Consider the following 27,028-nt stretch of genomic DNA (forward strand, 5'->3'; position numbering starts at 1 on the left):
TAATTTGGTATCATAAATAACAATAGATTTAAAAGCAAAAGACTTTAAATTACATCCTGGCTTTGCCAGCTAGGTATCCATTAAAGAGCAACTCAACTATTCTATAATTTGGTTGCTTCATTTTCAAAATGAGATGACACCTACCTCATACATTTGCTATCTCTTTAAATGAAATGTGAAAACTTTCTAGTAAACTATACGGCACTTGTTTTTTTGTTTTTTTTCAAATATTGTGTTTCACTGTAAAAATATTTGAAATTGCCATGTGTGGATCTGGAATGTCCCCCAAAGACCCATGTGTTAACAGTTTGTTCCTTGTTGCTACTGGGAGGTGGTGGAACCTTTTAAGAGGTGGAGCCTAGTGGAATGAAGCTAGGTTTGAGATGTGCTCTTCAAGGGAACATTGGTACTCTGGCCCCTTCCTCTGTTCCTCTTACCTCCTGGCTGCAATGAGGTAAGCAGCCTCCTTCACCACATGCTCCCTATAGCAGTGGGGTCCACAGATCACTGAGTGAAACCTCTGCAACTGTGAGCCAAAATAAATGTTTTGTCTTAAAAGTTTCTTTCTATTCAGTATTTGTTACAGTGCTGGAAAGCTGACTAATGCAGAAATAGTCACACGTACACACACAAAAAAGATCAGTGAGGCTGGCAGCGTAGCTCAGTGGTATAGTGCCTTGCTTAGTGCGGGCAAGGCCCTGGACTGGAACCCTGTCACTATAAACAAAAACAGAAGTAAAGCAAAAGATCATTTTACAAAAGTATTATCCTATTTGGAGGAATATTTTTATCTTTGTGCTTCTATTATACTATTATATCAGTTGTCAGTCATTTATGTGCATGTAAGTCAACTTTGAAAAAACCAGTTTTAGGAAAGAAAAAGAAGGAATGAAAAATCTAATATATATAACCTAAGTGTTAAAAAAAAAAAAAAAAACTAGAGGTATCTGACACTGTTAGACTGGCAAAATTCATGTAAATGTATATATTTTAAAAAATTCACCTGGCTGAGAGAATGAAGGAGCGTTCGACACTTTCAATCTTTAATTCATTCTGATATGCTTCCTGGGTGGGTTTTCTGACCTGGAAGAAAGCATGGAAACCTGAGCAAACTCATCCTATTGCAAATTCCATCTGTGAATTGTAGCTGAAGATGCCCGGTGCCCTCAGCTGCTGACATCCATGACCAACCTTCCTGCTCAGCTTCATCTACTCCTATTCTCCATCATCTACTCTATGCTTCAGAGGAATTTAAATACCCTCATCCAGGCCTTTGGTCACAATATTCCCTCCAGCCAGAATTCCTTTCCTCCTATCCCACCATGGCCCCCTGTGACCCATACTTTAAGGCTCATTGGCTCTTCTTCCTAAAAGACTTCCTTGATTCTCCTCTTTCAAAGATGTCTATCAAACTGTGCATGCCAGCCCCTCCACTACACTCATCAAAAGATGTGTGTTTATTTTATGAACTCCTGGAAACCTTTCACTGTGCCTTCACAGCGATATTTATTACTGTCTACTGGACAGTGTATTATCTTTCCAACTGTGTGCTCAATCTTGCTGGGGAGGGAGGCTAAGGTAGACAAAAAGAATCATGCTTCAACACATCCTCCTACTTTCCATCAAATCTACTATCATGTTTTGTTTATAGTCATTCTCAGTAAATATGGTATCAATAAATTAATGCATGAGTGAACAAATGACATGAATGAATAAGCAAATGCATGAACAGTAGCATAAGGAGAGAGAAAGTTAATGATGTGAGAAAGATGATTATCTTAGGGAGTTTTCTCTGAATTTATAAATATGTCTGGTTAAAAAAAAAAAAAATCTCCTAGGGCTAGGGATGAAGCTCAGTGTTAAAGTACTAGTCTGGCATGCAGGAGGGCCCTGAGTTTGATCTCCAGCACCACAAACAAAGAAAGAGAAAAACAAAAAAAAAAAAACAAACAAAAACCCTCTAACAGATGCACCAACCTTCATCCCAGCCAATGAGAGCATATTGTTCAGTTTATACATCCCAGATTGCACCGGTGTTGTATATAACAGGGCATCATTAAACTGAAAGTAGAAACATTTCACAGGACAAATTACAGAAAGTAATACTAGCTATAAATAATTGATTTTTTAAATACAATTTAAAAAAATAATTCATTTTTAAAGACAATTCTTCCACACTAGAAATGAAACTAAATTCCAAAAGAAAATCATTTTCTGATTATGTATTATAACAGAACTTATTTTCTATACTTGAAATGAAACTAAGTAACATGGCCAAAGACACCACTAAAACTGATATTTGCTGAGTTTCTGTGTCATTTATAAATGTCTCATTACATTAAGCAATGACCTGGGCACATTAGAGCTACACACGGCCTCTTACCAGGAAAAACATTCGGGGCTGCATGACCTTCCGGGATAGCTTCTTCAAAATTCCTTCTTTAAGGAAAACCTGATTCATCCAAGCAAAAACCCAGTTATTCCAACCATCATAATACAACTGCATATACAAGAAATTATATTATACATAATATTAATTTTTCTTCCCTGAGAATTTTTTTTTTTTCTTTTTGGTGAGAGTCTAGGAGACACAGTTTCCTTGTGACTTTTTATAGTCATGCTTTTTTTCTTTAGTTGTGCTGTGATCAAGCCCAGGTTCTCCTGCATGCTAGGCAAGTGTTCTACCACTAAGCTACAATCCCAGCCCCCCATAGCTTCTTTTTAAACTCTGTAGGTCACTTACAAATTGGACAAAGGAAAGATATTTTTTTAAAGCCAGAAAACAAAAAACAAACAAACAAACAAGAATAGAATTAGATAAGCAAGCATAGTTTCATAAATCCAATATTGGCTCCAGAAGAACAATGTGGACTGATATGTAATTCAGTGTGAACTTGGTCCTGAGGTATATCCAACATCCTGACAACTGCATTTTGTAATTTTCCTGAATCTATTCCCCCGGCCACTTCTGTGCTCTATGAGGAGCATCAAAATATCAATTTTCTCCCTCCCTTCGTAATCCTCTTTGCATTAAAGATTTTAAGTGAAATTGACTTCAAAGCTGTGTGAGGTCAGGTGGTATTACACAATAAAAATGATCCCATTAAATCATGTTATTGGGACTCTGTGGGGTCCCTTGCCTTTATCCTAATTGAAACAGACTTCTTGTCAAAGTGACTTATGTTATGAATATTTTGAACGGATGGGGCAATCCATAGTAGGTCAATGAAGACTAACAATAATGAGTAACCTATTTTCATAACTAAAATAAAATAACAGCTACAGATGATGCCTGAGTGCACTGTGTTAAAATTGCAAGAGGTAGTCTAAAACACTTACCCGTCCAGGCTGCACTATTTCATGGTGTCCATTTAAGCTGTACTGAATTTGCATAAGTTTCTGAAAGTTGTCCTAGAGGAAGACAATGTAGAGCGTGTGAAGGCCCAGGCTCCCAGGTTGAACAGTGTACCAGCCACTGATACCAAGATACTTACTCCTTGCTTCATGGTGTCATTGGCATGATTCGCTACCTCTATAACAACTGCAAGGGCATCTAGAATGTGTAGGAATAGAAGGTGGCTTTTGGTTATTACCATGACACAAACAGTTTGCAACATTAAGTAGTTCCAGATGGCAGGGTGGCTATTTCATAGCAACCAAACTCTGGTGGACTGGGTTGATTGTGAGTAGACATAAACAGAGACGATAAGGTTCAGTGGGGGTGTATCCAAGGAAAACAGGCAAAACGCAATACCTATGAACAAAAATGAGCCACAGAAAGACTCTAAAGAGACATACACAGTAGACCATATTTAGCAATAACATGGATTTCATGGTTTTGTTCTGGGACTTGATTGCCCTGTGGAAGTTTACAAGGGTAAGAATAGGATTTTACCAGGAAGCTAAGGACCGTATTAGTATAGGCTATCTTATAGAAGAGGGATCATGAGGGACAAGGATCCTGGCATAAGAAACAAGAACTAAGAGAAATGATTATTTAAAAGGCTCAGGGGTTGGGGTATCTCAGTAGTAGAGGGTGTGCTTGGCATGAGGCCCTGGATTAAGTCTCCAGTACCACAAAGTAAATAAAATTAAAATAAAATATAACTGGGCCAGGCTCAGTCTCTCTCTCCTAGTCTGATTCCAAGAGGTGTGGATTAGAAAGGAGAGAAATGCCACATGGTAGCACGTTAAGATCTTAGGGAAGTACAAGCATCATTTTTGAGCTGGGTTACTCAGCTTCATAATCAATCTATGTTTTATACTTTACATGAGTCCCTTGCCTTCTGCAAAGTCTGCAAAGTACTCCTGAATGCTCTAGGCTCGTCATCTTTGGAACTAGATATAAAGGACAGAGTCTACCTTTTGTCCGCTTTTGGGAAGTACTTGTTCTCCATCCAAGGCAGTAGCGCTCCCTGGGGACATGTGGACGTGTGTCAAGACAACTTGTGGTTGTCATGATGACCAGGAAGGTCACTGGCCTTTAGTGGGTAGGAGGCAGGGATTCTGAACACCCTGCATTATTCAGAAATCCACACAAAGAAGATTAGCCTGTGCAATATGACAGTGGCATCATTCCAACTGAGGAAAAATAGACTTGGTGATGAAAGGGGAATGATCACGCTCTTCTGAGGCTCTGTGGAAGTGATGATGTTTACCAATGATTAAAAAGAAAAAAAAAAAAAAAAAAAAAAAAAAAAAGACCATTTTCTTAAAAGGGGTTGAGTTTTTTGGTTCAACCACCATTAACTCATTAAGAGGTTCTCTAAAATTAACCCTGGAAGTTTCCATATTCTTTAAACATATATTACTGTGATTACTTTGTGTGGTGTGTGTGTGTGTGTGTGTGTGTGTGTGTGTGTGTGTGTGTGTGTGTGTGTGTGTGTGATGCTGGGGATCAAACCAGGACCTTGCTCAAGCTAGGAAAGAGCTCTAGATACACTCCCAGTCCTTTCACGGTTGTTAAAGATAAGCAGCATTTCCATACATAGCCATCTCAACCAAGTATCAGAATTTATGCACCTGGCGTGATCATCACAGCGTTACCCTGCACATGTTCCCTCCTTTCTGGCCTGCTGGAGTTCCCAGGGGGCAGAGTAAAGAAGTCTTGGGATTTAATGAGTGCAGGAAGGATAAAGCTGCTGTGGCCTGGTCACCTCCCTCTCCAGTCCATTCTGCAATTCTGCTTTCCCCGCGTCATCCTACAAGAGGGATTCGTGACTGTTCACTTAGCTGCTTACCTTGTAAAGGTGCATTTTATCTGATCCTCCCTCACCCTCAGGTAACCTCATCCGAAGCTGCCCACTACATTGTTCTGCTGCCCTCCGGGTACACAATGCACCTCACTGTTCTCTGCTTATTCTGATTTATGCCTTTCCTGAAGTGTGTGATTCCATTCAAGCTCCTTAATCTCAGGTCCTATATTTGTTTCATCCATAAAATGGAGCTAACAACTCACTTTATTTGAAGGCAGAAGCGCTGGGACATGGGACAGACGTCTCTTGAGGGTCCGTTTGCTAAGATCTCTCTACTATTTTCTTTCTTCATCCTCTCCCCCCTCCTCCCCTCCCCTTCCTCTTCCACCCTGCACCCCCATCCTCCTCCTCCTTCTTCCTGGTGAGGGGGATTGAATCCTGAGCCTTCAGCCCCTCAAGCATGTACTACCACTGAGCAAACCCCCAACCCCTGCCCACAACTGTTATCTTCACAGCACAGACTTTGTTCAGCAATGCTCACTCTTCTTTCCTACCCTTTGGCCTCTCTCCAATATCTCTTCTTTCTAAGCAAATCTTCCTGCCTCTCCAACCATCACCTTTCTCCTTCTCTCAAATGATTCTGTACTACTCATGCATCCTCACTCTCAGCCCTCCGCTGGGCTGGGGATGGAGCTCAGTGGTAGTGTTCCCAGCATGCAGGAAGCCCTGGGTTCAATCCTCAGCACTGGGAGGAAAAATATATGAGGAGGAGAGAAAAAGAATTTTCCTTCTTCCTCCCTCCCTCCCTCCCTTCCTTCTTTCCTTCCTTCATTCCTTTCCTTCCTTTCGTACTGGGGATTGAACCCAGGTCCCCAGGTTCACTCTACTGCTGAGTTGCTTCCCTGCACCTTTTAATTTTTTAAATTTTGAGACAGGGTCTCACTAACTAGCTCAGGTTGGCCTCCAACTTGCCATCCTTCTACCTCACCCTCCCCAATAGCTGGGATTATAGGCCTGCCCCACTGTGCCCAGCCCATGTGCTTTATTCTTTATTTGATGGAGATTATAGACTTCTTCATCAATTAGATTATTTGTTCACTGAAAAATATGTCATACTGCCCACCCCAAACTTTTCCTTTAAAAAGAAAATGGTAACTTTAAAAACATATCATCATTAAAGAATCCCAAAATAACATGGTATGTTAGACTATCCTTGATGCTTATAGCTTAGTCACTTCATGGGACTCATGACTTTCAAGCTTAAAAGAACCCTGCAGATCTTCTGGTTCAATTGCTGTGTTTGAAAGATGAAGAAATAGACATCTACAGAACTTGACTAGGGGGCACAGAGTGACTGAGCACAGGCAGGAGTATCCTGGCCCCAGGCCACGCCAGGGCCACTCTCAGGAAGCTGGTTCTTGTGTAGGGCTGCCTGTGGTCTCTAGGGTCTCTTCAGTCTCTCTTGTCACTAGCCACACTTTACTACTTTACTTAGTTCTATTTTAATCTGTACAAAGGGTTTTTTAAAAAGCTTCAAGTCTTCTTATGAATTAAATAGTTTTGTACAGGGGTTTTTGTTATCAGCATTTTTTTATTTCCCGGGTCTAAAAAAACATGATAGAGAAACTTGCAACATGAGATAGCAAAAGTTATTTACCTTGAGTGTCTCTGTAATCTCCAGAATCTTCTAAGAGATTCTTCAAATAATCTAGAAAAATATACAGAGAGAGACTTTAGCACAATGTAGCACTGTGCCCCCAACCACTTACCTTTCCTATTCAGTACTTCAGTCCGTTTTGTTGTTGTTCAACTTGAACTAAGCTTCTAAAAATGTGGAAAAATAAAGCCCTGGGATCCAGCTGAAACCAGGACATAGAATCAGAGCTGTAGAAACCCTTAGAAGTCACTTCTATCATTGTGAAGGAATCAGATGATTGAGTAGAAGAACTCACCCAAATCACACAATCTCTTTCTTTCAGAGCCAGGAGCAGAATCAAGGTCTCCTGGTGCCCAGTTCAGTTCTTTTACCCCAACATACATGAAATACCTTAAATGCCAGATCTAGTACAAAAAAAACTTTTTTAAGGTACCGGGAATTGAATCCAGGAACCTTCTCCCACTGAGCTACATCCCTAGCCCTTTTTATTTTTACTTTAATGGGAACTTGCTAAGTTGCCAAGAGTGGCCTTGAACTTATGCTTCTCCTGCCTTCAACTCCTGCTGGAATTACAGGTATGAGCCACTGCACCCAGTCAGATCTAGGATAAAATTCTAAGATAACCGATCATCATTCAATGCCCAGGGCACCAAAGGAACTCAATACATGTATCTGAATCAGTGGTTTTCAAGTGGGGGCACATTTACCCACCAGAGGACATCTGCTATTGTCTGGAGACACTTTTAGTTGTCACAATTAGGGCTAAGGGGTGCTACTGGCATCTGGTGGCTAGAGGATGGATGCTGCTAAACACCCTATAATATAGCCTAAAAACAAAGAATAGCCTAAAAGTCAATATGGCTGAGGCTGAGACATCCTGGACTATATGAAGATGGCTGATAAACAGTGTGATATACAGTACTTCTTAAAATGTAAGAAAAACTGAGGTGAATAGTTATATGTAACAAGTCTTCAACACTAAGGAATGTCACAGGAGTTCAAGGGAATACCTCCTTCTCTCCTGAGAAGCACTGGATGGCTCCCCAGTAACTATTGGATCAGTGCAAATTCCTTTCCCTGGAATTTACCATACCCTACTGCATGGTCCCTTTGGACTCTTCTGGCCCTTTGTCCTTAGCCACAATTTGGTTGTGCATAATTCCTTCTCACATGTTGCTGGCTCCATTTCTCTGAGTCTAGGACTCCTTTCTTTTGAATCCTTTCTCTGTCTATGCATATAATTCAAGTCATATTCTGTGTGTGTGTGTGTGTGTGTGTGTGTGTGTGTGTGTGTGTGTTTGGGGCTGGGGATTGAGCCCAGGGCTTCTGCATGGAAAGCATGTGGTCTCCCACGGAGCTATACCTCTAGTCTTCAACTCATATTTTTCAAGGCTTATCTCAAATTCCTATTCTCCTACAAAACTTTCCATTTGCAAGAACCATTTTATCCCTGTGAATAGGACTTGACACAGCAGATATGTGCTTTATGTTCTATCATTTTCTTTTTCATTGGACTCAAAGCTCCTTGAGGTCAGGACCCACATCATCTTTACCTCTATGAGCTTTGCACACAGAGGACAACAAATGCTTAATGAGTTAAAAAAAATTTTTTTTTGAAACAGTACTGAACCAGGGTCTTGCACATACTAAGCAAGTGTTCTACCTCTGAGTTACACTCCAGTTCCCCAACTTTTTATTTAAAGGCAGAACTGTGTCTTAGTTTAGATAAAGGCAATAAAGGCAGAAAACAGTCTGGATGCCAGTAGGAGCCCAGAAAATAAAAGGAGGAAATGCATGTTCAAAGACTGAATGCATTGCTATCAGACCCAATCTCTATTTATCAACACTATGGAACAGATATAATTTCATCCTGTTGATTCTGAAGTTATGCTCAAAGGCACAAAGGAACACTTGGATGTCAGTGCCAGCTTTCTGAACGTAATAATGACCCACACCCGCCCAACTGCTGAAACTTCCTAGGTCTTTGAGACACTGATCCAAGAGCCTGTGTGAGTCTAGACATGCATACCATCAACACCCAGCACTGGCAGTAAGCCATGGTGAGACGTGTATGACCACAATGAGCTTCCCTGCACCGCGGCACAGGTTCCATGCTGCTAGAGATCACTTAACTATTTACATCTTGAAGTGATCTCAACTCACAGGCTGAAGAGCATGCGTCTGATCAAAGAGCTCTTGAAATCCACAGAAATTAACAAAATACATTGATTTTACATTACATTATTCAGAGATGGAAAAAGAACCTTATTCTCATTCTGACTCCTTCCATATATAAGCCATGTTTGGCAAATCCAAGTGTTTAATAATCCTGTGGCTAGGAGTGATGTGGTTGAGACAAACTGATCCTTCTTGTTAGGGGTTCTCAATGACTAAGTTATTCATGAATCAAAAGTAATTTTTTAAAGCTTATAGTCAGTTGAAGTGTGTGGAAAGAAAAGCAGATTTGCTTAAATACTGGATTCACGACAGATTACAATTTTGTCTTCAATACTAAAGTATATTCATGCAAACTGAGGCATTTGTCTACACCAATAAAGCTCCCTAGAAGATGTCCATATTAGGAAATCCTGACCTCAGAATCACTGTGCTGAGTGAGCCTGATAAGCTTTGGAGCGGTTTTTTTGTTTTGTTTTTGCTTGTATTTAAGGTCGGCCACTGGCCCGTCAATCTGAACATTTAAGAACCAAGTCTATATACACAAGTTGGCTAAGCAGAAAACAGGCCACAAAGATGTTGCAACATCATGCTCTCAAGGAAGTGATGGGAGTTCAGTCTACTCTCTTTGCCAATTTTGAAAAACCTCTCAATGGTTTCCAAAATTCAATTTTCCAACTTATCCCTCCATGTATGCTTTTAGGGTAGTGTTATAGTATATCCTTCTGAGAACTTCTACCTTTTCAAAGAAGAAAGGACTATGATCCCCTTGAACAGTTATGAATCACCCAGTACCTTAGCTGCAGCATGACAAGTGTATGACTGATCACCCTGAGTGGGACGGGAGGAGCCTTGCATCCACGAGCTGCCCCAATGACTGCTATAACCAAGGTGACACCCAGGAGACGAGACAAGACAGACATGCCTGCATTTGTCATGGGGAATTACTTACCACCTACCACTTAGGACCAAGCTTCCTGGAGAAGCTTTCATAACAAGGGGGAAAACAGTCATTTCAGTTAGCCAAGTGAGACTTGTAGTATCTATGGCTTTCCTGCTCCTGCTCAAACAAGCTAAGCCCTGTTTAAAATTTCACTAATAAAAATGCATCAAATGCCACTGACTTTTTTTTTTTTTTTTTTAAATCAAAGAAAAAAATGAGTGGTGCTGGGTACAGGCACCACAAAATGTACCCTCTGGCCACCAGGTGGCACCGTTGATTTATAAAAGTTAATTAACTTGTGTTCATCGCCTGTCAGCACAAAAGTAACAGAAACACACCAAGTGCAATCTCCAAGGATATGCAAGTTACCATTCTACTCATGCAAGGCCAAGGATGAAAAGAAGGAGGCCCAACAAATACTCTACCCAATTAGAGGTGTAACTTTTCTCTACAGGTGTTCCTAGTAAGCCTTACTACTCCTTGATTACCTCATCAGTCATTAGCCAACTGAAAAGAGAAACTATTCAGAAGTTCTACAGTTAACCTTTACTCAAAATTAGTCATCAGTGGGAAGCTGGAACTTTCTACGTTCAACACCCAGTCAGATTCCCAGACTGTGTGCTGAAAAAGGTTTGGTGGCTGAGCACAGAGGAAATGAGCATATGCGGGGTAACATTCCAGAGGCAAGTGTTTCGAATTTGAGGATATTTCTTGCTTTGTATTATTCAGATTTCTTCTTTCTTCCATAAATATTTAGTGAGCTCAGCAACACATACAGAATTATGGGATCCTGAGAAATCCGGGCTTGTAAAACAAAGATCAGACCATTTTAAAACCCAAACAAATATCTAAGCATCGAATAAGATTGATATTTTCAAGGCAGCTTGGTGAAGTAGTCGAGAGCCTGGCGAGTGAATCAGAAGACTGAAATTCTTACTCCCCTGGTCCAACCACGTGGAGCCAAGGCACAGTTCTTTAACTTTTTAAAAATGCATTCTTATTTTTTTTAATTTGATTTTGTGGCATTAGGGATCAAACCCAGGGTCTAACACATGCTAAGCAAGTGTTTTATCTCTAGCCTCCACAGCAGTTTTGTATGTCAATATCCTCATACATAAAAGAGGGAGGGGGGAAGAGTATGAAAGATGGTGGACTGCGACAGACATCATTACCCTGTGTACATGTATGATTACACAAATGGTATGAATCTACATCGTGCACAACCATAGAAATGAAAAGATATACCCCATTTGTGTACAATGAATCAAAATGCAGTCTGTAAAAATTAAAAAATAATAATTAAAATAAAAAAAGAATCAGGCTGGAGTGGGTTGGAAAATACAATGACTCTCATTCTAAAGGACTGTGAGACATACTTTGTTTCACTGTAAAATGCATTAGGAGAAATTTGGAGATTAAACAACAGAGAAAACGTAAACCATGAATAACACCTCTCTAAAATAATGAGTTTCAATTTTCAACCATTTCATTCTGTTTTTATACATGCTGAATTTAACGCAGTTATATATGGGATTTTATACTCCACTTTAGCCCATGATGATCTTCCCTTACATCTGTTGTCCAGCCAGTAATTATAAATAGCATCCTCATTTGCTCTTGAAAGTTAACAGGTTTGGATAATAAATGATACACAGTGTTTGTTGCAGTAATGGTGATTGAACCCAGGGGCTCTCTACCACTGAGCTACATCACCAGTCCTTTTATTTTTTGAGACAGGTTCTTGTGAAGTTGCTGAGACTGGCTTTGAACTTGTGATCCTCCTGCCTTAGCCTCTTGAAGTCACTGAGATTACAGGTGTGCACCAATACACCTGGCCCAAGGTATGGACAAATGCTAAAACTGTGGGCTTCAGAAGGACAAGAAAGCTGAATTAGTTATCCTTACATCCCCAGCACTTAGAACAAGGTCTGATACACATTCATCAACAGTTGCTGAATTTACGATGGACTAAATGACACTCTACAGTTACCATTTCTTGCTTCAGATTTTACTAGGCAGTTGGGATGATACTTGGAAGGTGTCTTTGCTAATTAAAAAGTGCTATGGTCCCTGGCTGTAATTCTTCTGTTTCTCAAACACTAGTTCAATACTGGTCCCTAAATATGTGACCCAGGCCTGCCTCTTATACATGTAGTGTTGTCCTAAGGGGAGAAAAAAAGGTGACTCTTCTGGGCTGTCAGCCTCCAGGCTAATGGTTTGGGAAGCAAGCAATTCTTTCTGTGAATAAGAAAAGGCCCCTTCCTTGGGCTGATGCAACCCTCAGCAGGCCACAAAATATGGCCACAGAGCACAGGCTGCACCTGGACCTCACTCAGGTACCTGATGCAGAGAATAACCACACGAGGCAGCCTGTCCACTCTAGACTTTGATAACTGTGGTCCTGAAGTTGTACCCCCAAAGGACACATGAACAAAACCTGACTCCAGGCTTATCCTAGGGTAAAATTTTGGAGCAGATCTCACAATGGACAGAATTTCCCCTGGGTCCCTTTTTATGGGGACAGACAGGCTAGGCATATCCAGAGTGCCCTCAGATGAGTCAAACCCACAGGAAGTCTCTCACCAAAAGTAAACATCCAGTATTTTGACTTGGCTGAGACGGTTTCTTACTGGATACATTTTCCAATCGTTAAGGCTGCCAGTTTATCAAGTGAGAATCGTTAAGAGTACAGAAATGGCCTTGGCACAGTTAACCCACACTTTTAAAGAAGTTCTTATCCATATTTGTCCCCAACGCCCTATCAACCAAGAGCAAATTTAGGTTTAGGGAGACAGCATATCTTGCTATCCAACAGCCAAGTGAAGAATAAAGCAAACATAAGCACAAACTGAATTCAAATTTAACTGAATTTCAGTGTTTTCTCTAATTGGAACAGTTCCTGATGGGAGCCCATGATTCTGACAAAAACTGTGAGAGAAACTCTAGCAACAAATTCTGCCTGCTAGATCTTTGCCAAGACAAGTCCCAGCGACAGAGGCATTTGGCTACTTCCAGGGAATCTGGGTCAAATCTGCACTCAGAATTGGAATAAGAATGGCTTTGCAGTAATGTCTATGGGTAGAAGTCAGTGTCTCTGTAACCTTGAATGGGCAAAAACAAGCACATGAACAAACTCTAATTTCACTAACCTCTACGTGAAATATAGAATTTCCTTCCACAGTGAATACAGACAGCAAACCACAGAAGTATCAGCAATACCTGTGACATAATCACCATGGAAATTACAGATTTTTTTAATAACACCTTATAGCCATGGCAGAAAACTATCATTGATTCTTACTATTACCTCAAAAAAGCATGTTAATTATTAGCTCTGCCAGCAGATCTTATCTCATGAGGTATTAAAGAAGCACAGGTATTACTGTGGCACACTTTTAAAAGTGTGCTGGGGGTGTGCTTAGCATAAGGAGGCCCTGGGAGTTCCAAAAAATATAAATAAATAAATAAAATTTAATGACTTTTTCAGCACAATTAGTTTTCCTTTCAATCTTATTTATTTAATCCTGTAATTTAAAAAGAAAAGTTATTCTGAGAAGGACCCAGGCTGTGTCAGATCCCCAGCTAGATCCAGGCACAAAAAAAGATTAAGAATTCCTATTCTACAGAGAAGGTGAGGTTACATTGAAAGGCTCTAGGACAACAGAACAGGTAGATAAAGTGTGCTTACCTCTGATAGCCTAAAGTCTTTCCATAGTATTAAAATAGTTCACAGAATTTATTTAGCAGCATCTCTCAAAACAGTTTGTTCAAAACCACAATTAAAAATGAGTTGCAAGAGAGCAAGAGCTGAGCTAATTCACAACAGGAATTCTGAATAGTATCATCCTCCTATTTCACATGGACAGAACTGCCTTATTTCAGGGCCTTTGGGTTCATCAGAAACTAAACTCCTTGGCTGTAGTCCAGGACAGTCCCACTTTCTATCAAGTTCTGCCCTACAGAAAGTGTTAGAGTGATTTTTTGGTGTGCACAAATAGCCCTGGGTTTTAAAACAAATACTTGCTAAACAGAAGTTTTGTTTTTCAGTTTTTTTTTTTTTTAAAGTAATCCACTAGTTTGAGTGCTTGAATCTGCTTATAAGCCTGTTCACAGCTCAGGTTTATAGCATCAGAATACTATAACAGATGTGTTTAATAACCCAGGTTCTACCAACATGGGAAATCCTGGATTCCTAAAACCTAAGGGAGTTAATACCATCCCAGACAAAAGGCAAACACTACAGGAAAAAGTAATATGATATATTGTTAAGGCAACTTTATTTAATATAAATATTTTGAACAAGATCAAAGAAACTACCTGATCCACACTGAATCAAAGTTCAAAGGATTGTTTTTTCCCCCTAAGTATGTAAGTGGAAAAGATTTTTCAGAGGTATTTTTAAATTATATTTTTCATTATATTTTCCCTCTATGATCTTTACTGATTCAACTTGTTTCAGCACCAATGTAGTAACTTTCCACAAGTAAAAGATTCTTTATTGAAAAAAAAGGTATATATATACAACATATAACACAGGTAGAAGAAAAAACTAAAAGAATCTATGATAGTCATCTCTGGATGGCAGAAGATGAAAAGGGATTTTGCTTTTTTATATAACCTGTATATTTGTATAGCATAAAAGATCTCTTCAGAGAAAAAAAAAGTGACCCTTGCAAAAATAATTATCAGAATATTCTCCATCAAAATAAGCAAATATCTGTGTGACTGCTATTTGCATTTATTTTGCCTCTGACTTAAATGGCTTTACAATCTAGTTCAGAAGACCTGACATAGATTTGTGGGATAATTAAATAATTGAAAGATTCAGTCCCATAACAAGTGGTAAGATCAAGGATTTTTAGGGATGAGGGGAAGAAGAGGTCACTGGGAGCCTAAACAGTTGGGTACATCCTTAGAGAGGAGGCTGCCAGTAGCCAGGTGTCCAGCTCAGGGCTGGCTCATATTAATATCTATTGGGCAAGTGGTAAATGAGAGAATCTGGCCTTGAAGGACATGAGAAATCTATTGCCGTTAGAACTAAGGAAAATAAAGTTTAGATAATGCTGGGTTATAAACTGTGGTCTTTACACTATAGATAAGGACATTTTCAACTCTTATAATAAACAGAATCAAAGTGTGTCCTAGGCAGAGCAGTAAGCAATAATGTGCTAGGTTACTCAGGGTGTGTGTGACAAAAGGTGGCAAGACCAGTTTGAAAGAGATCGCTGCAATTGCTGTAGGTTGAGAAAGACCGCCCTGGATCATCATAGGGAAATGGAAAGACCAAGAATCAGAAGGGCAGGAAAGCTTGTTGGTAGATCCAACCAAGCAGGAGAGATGAGAGGGAAGGATTTTGGTCCTTCCCACGATTTTGTGCCTGGGTGACAGGAAGAATGCTTTCACTCTTAAATGTTTCTCAGTGATCCATCCAGCCAGCAAACATTCACTGGTGCTACTGCATGAGGATTCTGAACCTCATAAAAAGGAGCAATTTTTCACTTCCCTGAATCTTTCAGTTGACTGAGTCCCCGATATGTGTCATGACCTGTGCTAGACATAATGGGGGGCAATAAAGACAGTTCCCACCCTGAAGACACAGGAAGGAAGGAAACAAGCATCCAACACGGCTCCTGTAGCAGAGTTTGCTTTCCTCCTTCCTGCTGCTTCACGATTACCATTCTTCCAGCCTCAAACAGGATCTGAACCCCAAACAGACTTAAAGATTTGTCCCTATGCCTTGGCACAGAGTAGCCAGTATTAAAGAAAATTTACAAGATTTCAGGCTTAAATTAAGTAAATCTCTCACTTTATTTTTCCTTAAATATTTCATTATATAACTGTATGGATTCTCCTAGATCCTCTGTGTCTCAATGATTACTATTTATGTGACCTTTGCAGGACATTTCACCTCTCCAGATGAGATAGATCCTATTCGGAGGGTTTTTTTTTTTTCCAAAAAAAAAAAAAAAATTCCACCAATAATTTATTTTATTCATCTACTCACTTGTTTTGCAGTTTGGGTGATTGAACTTGTGAATGTTAGGCTCCTACTTACAAGTTAGTTGGAAGATTTTTACTATAATGAAGAAAGAGATAGCCTCAGTAGAATACCCTAGAGAACCTGAATTGTCCAGGAAAAAACAGTACAAAACAAAAGGATGGTTATTTGAACAGTAGCAAGGACTGCTGTTTTAGGGAATTCCCCCTTAATCTTTCTCTAAGCGGATTCTAAAAGAAATCCTATTTTATCAGCCCTTCATCTAAGAATTTCTCAATCTTCCTCTCCCAAGAAACCAAACTGGGTACAAATCTCCACATACCAAGTCAGGCAGGAACATTCCCTTTTCTGCCTAAAATCATGATAAATTAACATTATTACAAGGAGATGCTTCAAATAAAGCCTCACTCTTCCTTTCTGCTCCTGTACATCTTGTGCATCTGGAATAACTTCAAATTCCAAAATATAAATAAAAGTACTTATTTTACAAGGTTATTTTGGAGGATTAAATCAACTGAGTTTGTTTATCCAGTGGGGGCCTATTTAATTAACATATTTAAATAGATGCAAAAACTGAAGACTTAAAATCTAAACATCTCAGAGCATAGACAGGGGCCCTTTGGCAGCAGCAGTAGAAAGAAATCTTATAAAATAGGGAGCAATCAGATCGTAACAAGGAATATTGAAAAATAAGAATTTTTAAGTAAAATATTTCAAAAATATTTTAATATTAAAAATATTTTAATAATACTTATTTTATTTTTAAATAAAATCATATTTTATTTTAAATAAAAATATAAAACAAACCTTAGTATTCATGCCCACATGTCCCTGGGCTCATACCACCGTATGTGCTTCAATTAATACTATTCGTGTGAACTTTGAAGGACATTTTACTTCTCCAGATGTGTTTTTCTTACAGGGGAAGACATTTTCTCTAACGTACCGTAGGCCTATGAAATCATGTCTCAATGTTGTTTCTTTGCCTAAAAACTTTTGGCTAATGGAATGTTTTAAACCTAGCATAAACCCAATCAAACTTATTTCCCAGACAGCTTTATGGCATCTAAAACTGATCTAGCTTTTTTGGGGGTGGGGGAGCGGGTATCACTAAATTATAGATAAAAGATGCAGATCCCTGACCTCAAGAGGTTTATAATCAAGTTAAGGAAGTCAATATTTCAAGTGTCATAAATATTAGTGAATTTACAAATTATCACACGAATATTTTCTAAGTCACATGGTACTGATACTAAAGGGTCACAGGAGTGGGAGAAATTGGAGATGACTTCAAAGATAGAGGACTTCAGGTCAGGCTTGGAGGAAGTGAACAGTTTGAATCCATGGAAAGAAAAGGCACTGGGTAAATAATTCCATTTATTTCTTTGAGTTCTAACTTTGTGACCTCAAACAAGTCATTCATCATTTTTGCCCCTCAACCAGTCTGCAGTTACTGAAGGTTTGCTATATATAAGGTATTATGCATAACTTAAAAATGGGTAAGATTTTCCACTTTAAAAAACAGGGAAAACTGGTTTAAGATTAAATAGAGGCAAATCAAAACTAAAAATAACTCTAAGTTCACATGATGTGGGTACTATAAAACAAATAAAATCTGTTTTCTTAAAAAGAATTTTTAAAACTTGCTTCCTCCATTTCACCATTCCTCTATCAAAAATAAACTCAGCATGCAACCTAAATTAACCATAGTAGTTTTTTACTATATAGATAAGCCACAGAGTGGGAAATATTTCTTTTTCACATTATATTTTCAAAATGATGATTCTTCTTTCTCACATTTGAAACCATAGTTGTATTTTGCCACTAAAAACAGTACTCATTTGACATCTGTGGAAATAGCCTAAGCTATTCAAAAGCCAGTTTATGACAGTACATTGGATTTATCTAGCAAAAACACAACATGTGTATCAGTACTTCCTTTTGCACTGTGTATTCAAATCTCTGCCAAAAGTGAAAGAAAGAAAGTACAGATGGGCAGGATATCCTCCAATTATTTGGTTTGCTTTATGTCATTCCAGAGAGAAATCGAGTGACCAATTCACAGTTAGACATTAAAATTAAACATTTGACATGCCTTGGGTAGCAGGGCCTGGGGCTAAAAGGCTCGCCTTTCTCATCTGTAGTCTGTCTGTCACCAGGCAAGCATGGAAGGCCTAAAGTCTTTGTGTAAAGGGAAATGGGGATATCCTGGTTTTCCAGGATTCACCTACTACCTCCTTTTTAGTTCTCCATTTAAGATAAAGTGATTAAGGAGAAAAACATGCTCATCATTTCCTAAGGACACTAACTGGAGCCAAGTACCTCAAAATCTGTTTGCATAAAATTACAAAAATTAACTGTAAAGTCTTGGTGGTACTTCAATGTTATTTCCACTCTGAAACAATGCTTAATGCACATGTATATGTATATGAAGTCACTATACAGTCAATACATTTCAGCAAATATTCCGGAGGACCTAGTAGAATATGTTGTGTATTGTGCTTGGTACTGAGGCTATGTTCATTAGCATTTTTTGTGGTGCCAAACTACTGAATTTCTAAAAGCCTCTTGTTACGGTCTGCATGTGAGGTAAGCCCCAAAATCTCCTGTGTTAGTGCAGAAATATTCAGTAGTAAAAATGATCAGATAGAAAAGCTGAAACCTAAGTCCATCCTACTTTGAATGAACTGACTGGGTGGTAACTGAGGTAGGTGGGGCATGGCTAGAGGAGGTGGGTCACTGGGGGCATGCCGTGAGGAGTTCATCTTCCTGAGGTCCCTTCCCCTTTCTCTCTCTGCTTCCTGAATAGAGTAGCTTCCTTCCCTCGTGCCCTTCTGCCATGATGGGCTGCCTTACCTTGGGTTCAGAGTAATGGAGTTTGCCCACCATGGACTGAATCTCTGAAACTGACAAAAGGAACTTATTCTTCTGTAAGGTGTCCTTCTTAGGTATCTTCTTGGGATTAATAATGTTAATCAGGAATGATTCAAGGGTATTGTGGGGTTGGGATGGTGAAAGATAATCACAGCAAAGGAGTTACATGTATGAATGCCCAGAGGTAAGAATGCACAGGGAGAAACAAAGAACTGAAAGTAGGTCAGTTCAGGTCCATGTATGTGTAAAATATATAACATTCCATAAATCCATATATTAAGCAGAGTGGCTACTGGAAATGATAGGAGAAGGCAAAGCTTCATCAGGGCAATAGGGTTGGTGAAGCGTGGAGAAGCCCACCTGTGAGCAGCAGCCTGTACTGGGGAATCCTCTGGACCGGCTTGAGAAGGTAGTGCTTGAGGGCCAGATTAGCACAACGCGGGCTCATCTGAAAGAGACATCCAAAGTAAACATGATGTTGTCCAAAAAGCAAGGCACCCAGGTTCCAGAGCTCAGGAAGCCAAACTTGAAACAGCCAGAAACTCTGGAAAGGATTCAGAGATGCTCCCTTTCATGGTGAGGGACAGCTGTTCACACTGTTCACAGCTCTCGTGCTGCAAGGGAAGCCACAGCCAGACTCATCACCGAGGCCCTCCTCTCCTGCAGGAGATCCCTGAAACACCTGCTCCTAGGGAGCACTCATCTCGGTTCTCTCACAGAACGTGTGGCCATAGTCTGTGTTCCCTACTCAGGAGCTCCCACGCAGAGGGGAATCTGCCAAAGTAGTTATAACTACAAACCCCAAGGGACCAAGAAGGAAATGCTCAGCCCCCAAAATAAGGTGGCAGAAATAAAACCCCTGAGAATTGGACTCAAATGATAATCAGAGCCTTGGGGTCCACAGGCTCATAACAACAGAATGGTGGTGGGGAGACTTGCAGAAATTAAAGCTAATCTGAAGAGCAGCCTTGCTAAGCATGCCTTCTCTGCATGACTGAAGTTTGCAAAAACCTTTTTCAGAAGAATGACTCTACAAAAATCAGTTGCCAAATAAAAGTATATATAGGAGCCAGGTGTGGTGGCACATGCCTGTAATACCAGCAATTTGGGAGGCTGAAGCAGGAGGATTGCAAGTTCAAGGCCAGCCTCAGCAAATTTGCAAGGATCTAAGCAACTGAGTGAGGACCTGTCTCAAAAGAAAAAAATTTATAAAGGGCTGGGGATGTGACTCCATGGTAAAGCACCACTAGGTTCAATCCCCACTACCAAAAACAAACAGAAAGTATATATAGGAACTTTGGTGGTGCTGGGGATCAAACATAGGGCCTTATATGTGCTAAGTATATACTCTACCACTGGGTCACATCCCCAAACCTGGGACTACATTCTGAACTGACCTCAAAGGCATCTCGTTCTGCCTTCAAAGCTCTTTTCTTCAGTATGTACAACAGATATCTCTATCCTTTCCTGAGCCTGACCCCATTCTCCAAATTGAGAGTTTACTTTGAGGTGGTATCAAAATGTCTTGGAGGCAAGACACCCTGGCAGGCAACCGTCACCACCATTTAGTTCCAAAACTTTACGGCCCCGGACAGAAACTCTCCTCCCTCCCAGGAAGGACCCCTCCCATCTCCCTTCTGTCTGCTCGTTCACCTGCTGCAATGCTGCATGCAGGAGAGTCAGGTCAGATGTCACCCTGTTCCACTGGGTGGCCAGACCACTTCTGCTTTCCACCCATCTCTTTCAAGTAAAAACATTTCTGCATTCTTTTTATTTATACAGGGGCATACTACCACTGAGTTAATCCATCCCTTTTAAAATTTTGTATTTTGAGTCAGGATCTTGCTGAATTGCCAAGGATAGCCTGGAACTTGTGATAAGTGATTTTAGAGTCCAGTTATTTGTCTATTGCACAAATGAGCAATAAGTAATATTGTTATATTTTTGAAGTGTGACTGGAATTCACTGACCTTTTTAGTTTTGAAACAAAGAAATAAATACAAAATATAGTAACCCAATCAGTAGAGTGGACTTCAGTTACTTTAAAAAAATGTCACTGTATCCCTAATCGAATCAAGCTTGTACCCTAGAGCTTTGAGTCAAAACAAAGTTTTAGATGACACGTGCGATAAACAGATGCTTAATTTTTCTTAATGTTGACATTGAAACCGTTATTTATTTATCTAAAGGAAAACATAAATTCTATTTCCCTTCCATAGTAATAGGTAGTTGGGCAAATAAAAGGTAAGTTAAAAATAAGAAATGCTGGGTAGGGTTGTGGCTCAGTGGTAGAGCGCTTGCCTACCATGTGAGAGGCACTGGGTTCAATTCTCAGCACTGCGTATAAATAAATTAATAAATAAATGTCTATCAACATCTAAAAAAAATTTAAAAAATATAAAGAATGCTCTCAAGAGTACTCAGATTCATTGAGACCGAAAGCAGAAGGATGTGTAAGGGATGGGAGAGGAGAAAGGTGACAGTCAATGTTTAATGGTTACAGGGTCCCACTGCTGCAAGATGATGCACAATGATGTCAATGTCTACAACCCTTCCAAACTGTACGCTTGAAACTAAAAATCACCAGTGTGGTGGTGGTGCACACCTGTGACCCCAGCAACTCCAGAGGCTGAGGCAGGAGGACCATAACTCAGGGAGAACCTGTCTCATAATAAAAATTTTTAAAAAAGGAACAGAGATGTAGCTCAGGGTGGAACACCCCTGGGTTTAATCCCCATTGTTGGGGGAAAAGGAAAAAAGCTAAGATGGTAAGTTTATGTTTTGTATTTTACCAAAATGTTATAGACATCCCATCAACATACTGTTATTTCCCAAGGCAAAATAGACCAAAGGGCAGTAACACATTTTCAGAATTAAATCCTGTATACTGTTTGAGTTTTCACTATTTGATTTGATCAATTCCTTGTTTAATTTAGAAGGGATTCTATTTTAATACATTTTTGCCATTTTCAATGACCTTAAATTACTATTAAAGTTCTAAAACAAGGAGGAAAAAGAAACATTCAACATTAGATGGTAGCAAATACCTCAAATTCTCTAACAACAGCAGCAAAACCTGGGTTTTTCTTGCATTGCTCATCCAGCAAAGCTATATTCTTATCAAATTCTTTGATATATGTAGAATACATTTTTAGATATGGCCCCTTCTTTAAAAAGATATCGGCAATTCTTTGTTGTTCAGTCCTATGGATGGGGAGAGAGAAACAAAAACATCAAAGGAACATTATCAATGTGTTCAAAACACACCCAATCAGAAGCAGAGCTGGACATCTAAGCCACCAGGCTATCTCCTTCTCTTCTTATAAGACACGTCCCCAACCTGCTCTTCTCAATTTCCTCTTCTACCACCACATCTTGCCTGAACTCTGCTAGCTTTCTGACTGGTCTCCCTACTTCCACTCTTGTTCCCTATAGCCCATTGTGCAACCTGAGAGATCTGTACATATCAAGTACCCTCCAATGGTCCTCTATTACATAGGATAACAAACTCCTTCTTATTTTTTATTTATTTTTATTCATTCATTCATTTTCTTTTTTGCAGTGCTAGGGATTTGGGACATGCTAGGTAAGTGCTCCACCACTGAGCTACAACCCTGATACCTAAAAATAAAACGCCTTACTCGAGGTACAAAGCCCTCCAGGGACTCCTGCTGCCCACCTTTCTGATCCAGGCCATGGTTCTCTCCCCTCTCCCATTACTAACATACTGTCCTTCTTCTTCTTTTTTTTTTTTTTTTTTGTAGTTGTAGATGGACAGAATGCCTGTATTTTTATTTGTTTATTTATTTTTTTATGTGGTGCTAAGGATCAAACCTCACGCATGCTAGGCAAGTGCTCTGCCACTGAGCTACAGCCCCAGCCCACACTGGCCTTCTTGATACTCTCTGAATGTACCAGAGTTTATTCCCACTTCAGACTTCCACTGTGGTTCTCAGGCCCGGAAGTAAGGAACCCTGCCTGGTTCCTCCTTTACACTCTGATGTCAGTTTACATGCTCCTCCTTCTCAGAGGGCCTTTTTTGGCCACTGAGTCCTCACACACTACTCCAGCGGCACATTTGTCTCAGCAGATCAGAAACTGCTTCTGATATTTTCCTTATCTATTTATCTGGGCCTTCCCCTCTAAAGTGTCTGTTCATGGAAGCAAGTGCCTTGATGTTTTGTTTGTTTGTTCTGGTGCTAGGGATGGAACCCAGGGCAAGTTCTCTATCACTAAGCTACATGTCTAGCCCCATCTTATCTATTTAGTGAATATGCTGTGATATGCTCTGCATATTAAGAGCACTAACTAGAACACAGCATATATATAAACTCTTGTTCAATGTAAAATTAAATATTTCATTAAGTGTTATTAAGAGTCAATGGGGGGGCTGGGGATACAGCTCAGTTGGCAAAGTGCTTGCCTTGTAAGCACAAGGCCATGGGTTTGATTCCCAGCATCACAAAAGAAAAAAAAAAAAAAAAAAAAGCATTTAAGAGTCCATGGGACTCGACTCCTCGAGTTGGGCACAACGCGCTGGAATAAACACCTCTTGCGGTTTGCATCAAGTGACGCCTCCTGCGGTTGATTGGGGTTGCCGTCAATCCATGGGACAGAGTTGAGGTTTCCTTTTTGGGGGCCTTACATTTGGGGGCTCGTCCGGGATAAGACGGCCCCCCCTCATCCGCGGAGTCGACCTTGGAGGTAAGAAGGGGTACCCTGAAGTTGTCTGTCTTTGTCTTGTGTTTTGTTAGTTGGTCTGGTTCTGTGAGCGCGCTTTCAGTTTCGGTGGCAGCCGTTCGGTGACTCGTGAGAGTGGCCGGACAGTGGCCGGTAGACGTGCCTGGGGGGCCACAGGTTGCAGCCCTGGGGGACGCCCTAAGGGTGGAGGAGAGCCAGGGACGCCTGGTAGTCTCCGTTGGTAAGGGCGCTGATTGGGTTCAGTTGGTGGATCAGAGATTGGCGCCCGTCTGTATCTGGTTCTGTTGTGTGTTTGTGGCGGAGGTGGAGGAAGGGTTGGAACAACTGCGGGGTTCTCGGCCCGGGCTACTCTCGGGTGGACCCCAAAGGTTCCTTCTCTGGACTCCCCCTCCCGACAGCCCTGAAGGGTAACTTAGCAAAGTAGCTTCAGTCTCAAAAGTAATGAAAAATAAGGTCTCATAATTTTAACATCCAACCTGTCCTGATGAGATGGCTAAAATGCCTTAGACACAGAGTTTCTGTTAAAACCTGTTAGATCCTTCCAGATCTCAGTCCAGGCTTACATTGAAATATAAATAAAAGAAGCCTAAAGGCTCAGTAGGAGACCGGTCTCAAACCCAGGGAAAGAAAAGGTAAAAAGAGTCTTCAAAACTCCAGCAAAGTAAATGCTATGGTACTTTACTAAAGTAATTAACAGCCGTATCATTTTTCCAGGACTCTTGTTTTTTTTTAATTATATGTTTTTTTGAGCTCATGATTTTTTGATCGGTTCTATTTTTTATTCAACTAGAGTTTTTGAACATCTGTTACATTGCAATGGAGATTCACCTATAAAGTTACAAGGCCTTGATTTTGTGTTATTTGTATGTTGTGCTGTCTAATGTCATGTTTTGTCTGTATCAAAACTGAGCGCTCCTAAAATTAAAATTTTAAAATGGATCCAGATACTTTTAATTCACGTGATTTAAAAAGGTTCAAATTGGGTAAACTAATAAAAGTAAAATGTCTTTGAAAATAACTCACAAGTCTCTAGGTAGTCAAGCTAATAAAATACTGATGTTAATAAAGTGTCTAATATCAATTGTTTCTAGGACTTTTCTTCAACAGGAAAGAGACAGCAAATACTGTACAGGACACTTGTCTGATATCTTGGTTTTTACAGAATAAGTGAATTAGAGTTAACATATATAGGATTACTCTAATGTGTTTGTAGAGACATCTGATTAATTTACAAAGTTAAAATGCTAATTGTTAAATAACATCGAGTACTTTTAACTCCTTAAGTTCCATGGGGTATCATACTTGAACATTATTGGAGTTTTCATAGGTTGGTAAATAAAAGTGTTTACAATTTAAAAAAAAAAAAAAAAAAAGAGTCAATGGGAAAGTTGGGCACAGCGGCATACACCTGTAATCCCAGTGGCTGGGGAGGATGAGGCAGGAGGACCAAAAGTTCAAGGCTAGCCTCAGCAACTTAGCAAGGCCCTAAGCAATTGAGGGAGATCCTGTCTCAAAATTAAAAATAAAAGGGCTAGGGATGTGCCTCACTAGTAAATTTACCCTGGGTTAAATTTCCAGTACCAAAAAAAAAAAAAAAAAAAAAAAAAAAAAAAAAAAAAAAAAAAAAAAAAGGTTAGTGGAAAAATGGTACATCAGAAACTTAGAAAAATAAAGAAAATGTTCCCCCTAAGTACTGAGAATGGAACTTGAACATGCTCTACCACTGAGCTACATCTCAAGCCCCCCAAAATATGTTGACTCAAAAGACTCCTTAGAGGAAAAATACTTTAGTAGAAAATATCTTAACCACGGATTTAAAGAATTTTACATCACATAAGGGAAGCTTTTTCCATAATTATAGTTTTAATTATCCTGGTTCTTAGGAATGCTTAATATTTTAATAGAGAACATATGGATCTACATTTTAGGTAACTTTTAGCACAAGCAAAAAACACACCAACAGAAGCAAAAATATACTTCAACCCCCAAACACATAAGTATGTATATCTTTTAAAGACAATTCAGATTTTTAAGATATTTTTATAAGGAGAAAATAAAGCATGTGTAAGAATGTTTTTTGTAATTATGCTTTATTTCTATTATGACTTTTAAAAACTCAGTCATCCCTCAGTCCTTGTGTGTTATTTTATACTTAGCTATAGATAAGTATTAATTGTTTATCTAGCTTGGTTCCCAACACACAGTGGCATGATATTTCAAATACAGGCCAGGCCAAGGTGCTTTTTTGAACTGGGAAACTTTGATCAGGAAATTAGGTGATGCTATTCTTTTTTTTTTTTTTTTTTTTTTGTGGTGTTGGAGATAGAACCAAGGGCCTTCTGTATGATAGGCAAATGCTCTGCCACTGAGCTACATCCCGGCCCATTATTTTGTTACTCTTATCATTCTTTTTTTTTTTTTGCAGTACTGGGGATCGAACCCAAGGCCTTGTGCATGCAAGGCAAGCACTTTACCAACTAAGCTATCTCCCCAGCCCTGTTACTCTTATCATTCTGTATTCCTCATGGGCTTCAACAATATGTTCATTCCTCCTAAACCAATCTTTCTACAAATTTCCATAATGTCACTAAAGTTTCTGCTTATTTTCTTCAATCCAATAGAGATAGCCTCCAATACTACCTTTTGGTATTCTTTTCTTGTTCTGAAATCTAAAGTTTCGATAATGTGATATATATGTAATTTTGCCTTTGGAAACCAAAACAAACAAACAAGAACAGTGAATGGCCTCTTTCAAAATGCAATTAGTTTCATGACCTAAAATCCTAGATATATAAAATATTTAAAAACTTCTCTTATGTGAAAATCTCGATGGGGCATATAGCCAAGTGCCAGAGCACATGCATGCATGAGGCCCTGGGTTCCAGGCCCAGCACTACAAAAGAAAAAAGAAAAATCTTCATTATCAAAGGTCACTTATAGAAAGTTATGTCCACGGAGTTAAGTCCTCTGAGCGTGGAGCCTTCTTGCTTCTGAGCAAGCACTACTGAAGAATTGTTCAAACGATATGTACTGAACTCAGTGGGTCAAGGTTATGAATCCTGGCCACCCCAAATCATCAATCTACAGGTAACTGTCAAGAAAATTCAGTATATTGAAACAATGTAAAACCAACATCTTCCTGTCACAGGTGGGGTTATGGTCTCATTTAAAATTGGAAGCTTTGGGAGAGCCCAAAACTCAGTATTTTTTTTTTTTTTTTTTTTTTTTTTTTTTTACCAGTTCAACATTCTTTCTTCCAGTTCTTTCAGGAGGTCCCGGTTGAGCTCATACAGCTGAGGCAAGTAGTACAAGATCTGATTTAGGATCCGCTCCTCAATCACTGGCTTCCCAAGTTGCCTAGAAGCATGGGCTACAGCATCCCGGAAATCCTATTACAGTGCAGAGGAGGAAAAACAATATTTTATATATATATATAAAATATATAAGCAATATTGTTTATATATAAATATAAACAATATTTTATA

The 27,028-nt window shown here is 39.5% G+C and overlaps 1 protein-coding gene across 2 annotated transcripts in view; it reads right to left on the reverse strand.

Annotated features, from left to right (window-relative positions):
* FGD6 (FYVE, RhoGEF and PH domain containing 6) overlaps positions 1-27,028 on the reverse strand; it is a 112,761-nt gene that overhangs the window by 23,497 nt on the left and 62,236 nt on the right. For both annotated transcript variants that reach the window (XM_079142856.1, XM_079142855.1), the window contains exons 6-14: positions 26,781-26,932; positions 21,890-22,046; positions 19,203-19,290; positions 6,853-6,903; positions 3,495-3,553; positions 3,340-3,411; positions 2,384-2,452; positions 1,978-2,061; positions 1,004-1,083 (exon numbers count right to left, since the gene is read on the reverse strand). In XM_079142856.1, the coding sequence (XP_078998982.1) occupies positions 1,004-1,083; positions 1,978-2,061; positions 2,384-2,452; positions 3,340-3,411; positions 3,495-3,553; positions 6,853-6,903; positions 19,203-19,290; positions 21,890-22,046; positions 26,781-26,932 (812 nt within the window). The remainder of the gene's footprint in view (positions 1-1,003; positions 1,084-1,977; positions 2,062-2,383; positions 2,453-3,339; positions 3,412-3,494; positions 3,554-6,852; positions 6,904-19,202; positions 19,291-21,889; positions 22,047-26,780; positions 26,933-27,028) is intronic.

The sequence above is a fragment of the Sciurus vulgaris genome, assembly GCF_902686455.1.
Source record: "Sciurus vulgaris genome assembly, chromosome: 5".
Lineage (NCBI taxonomy): Eukaryota > Metazoa > Chordata > Mammalia > Rodentia > Sciuridae > Sciurus > Sciurus vulgaris.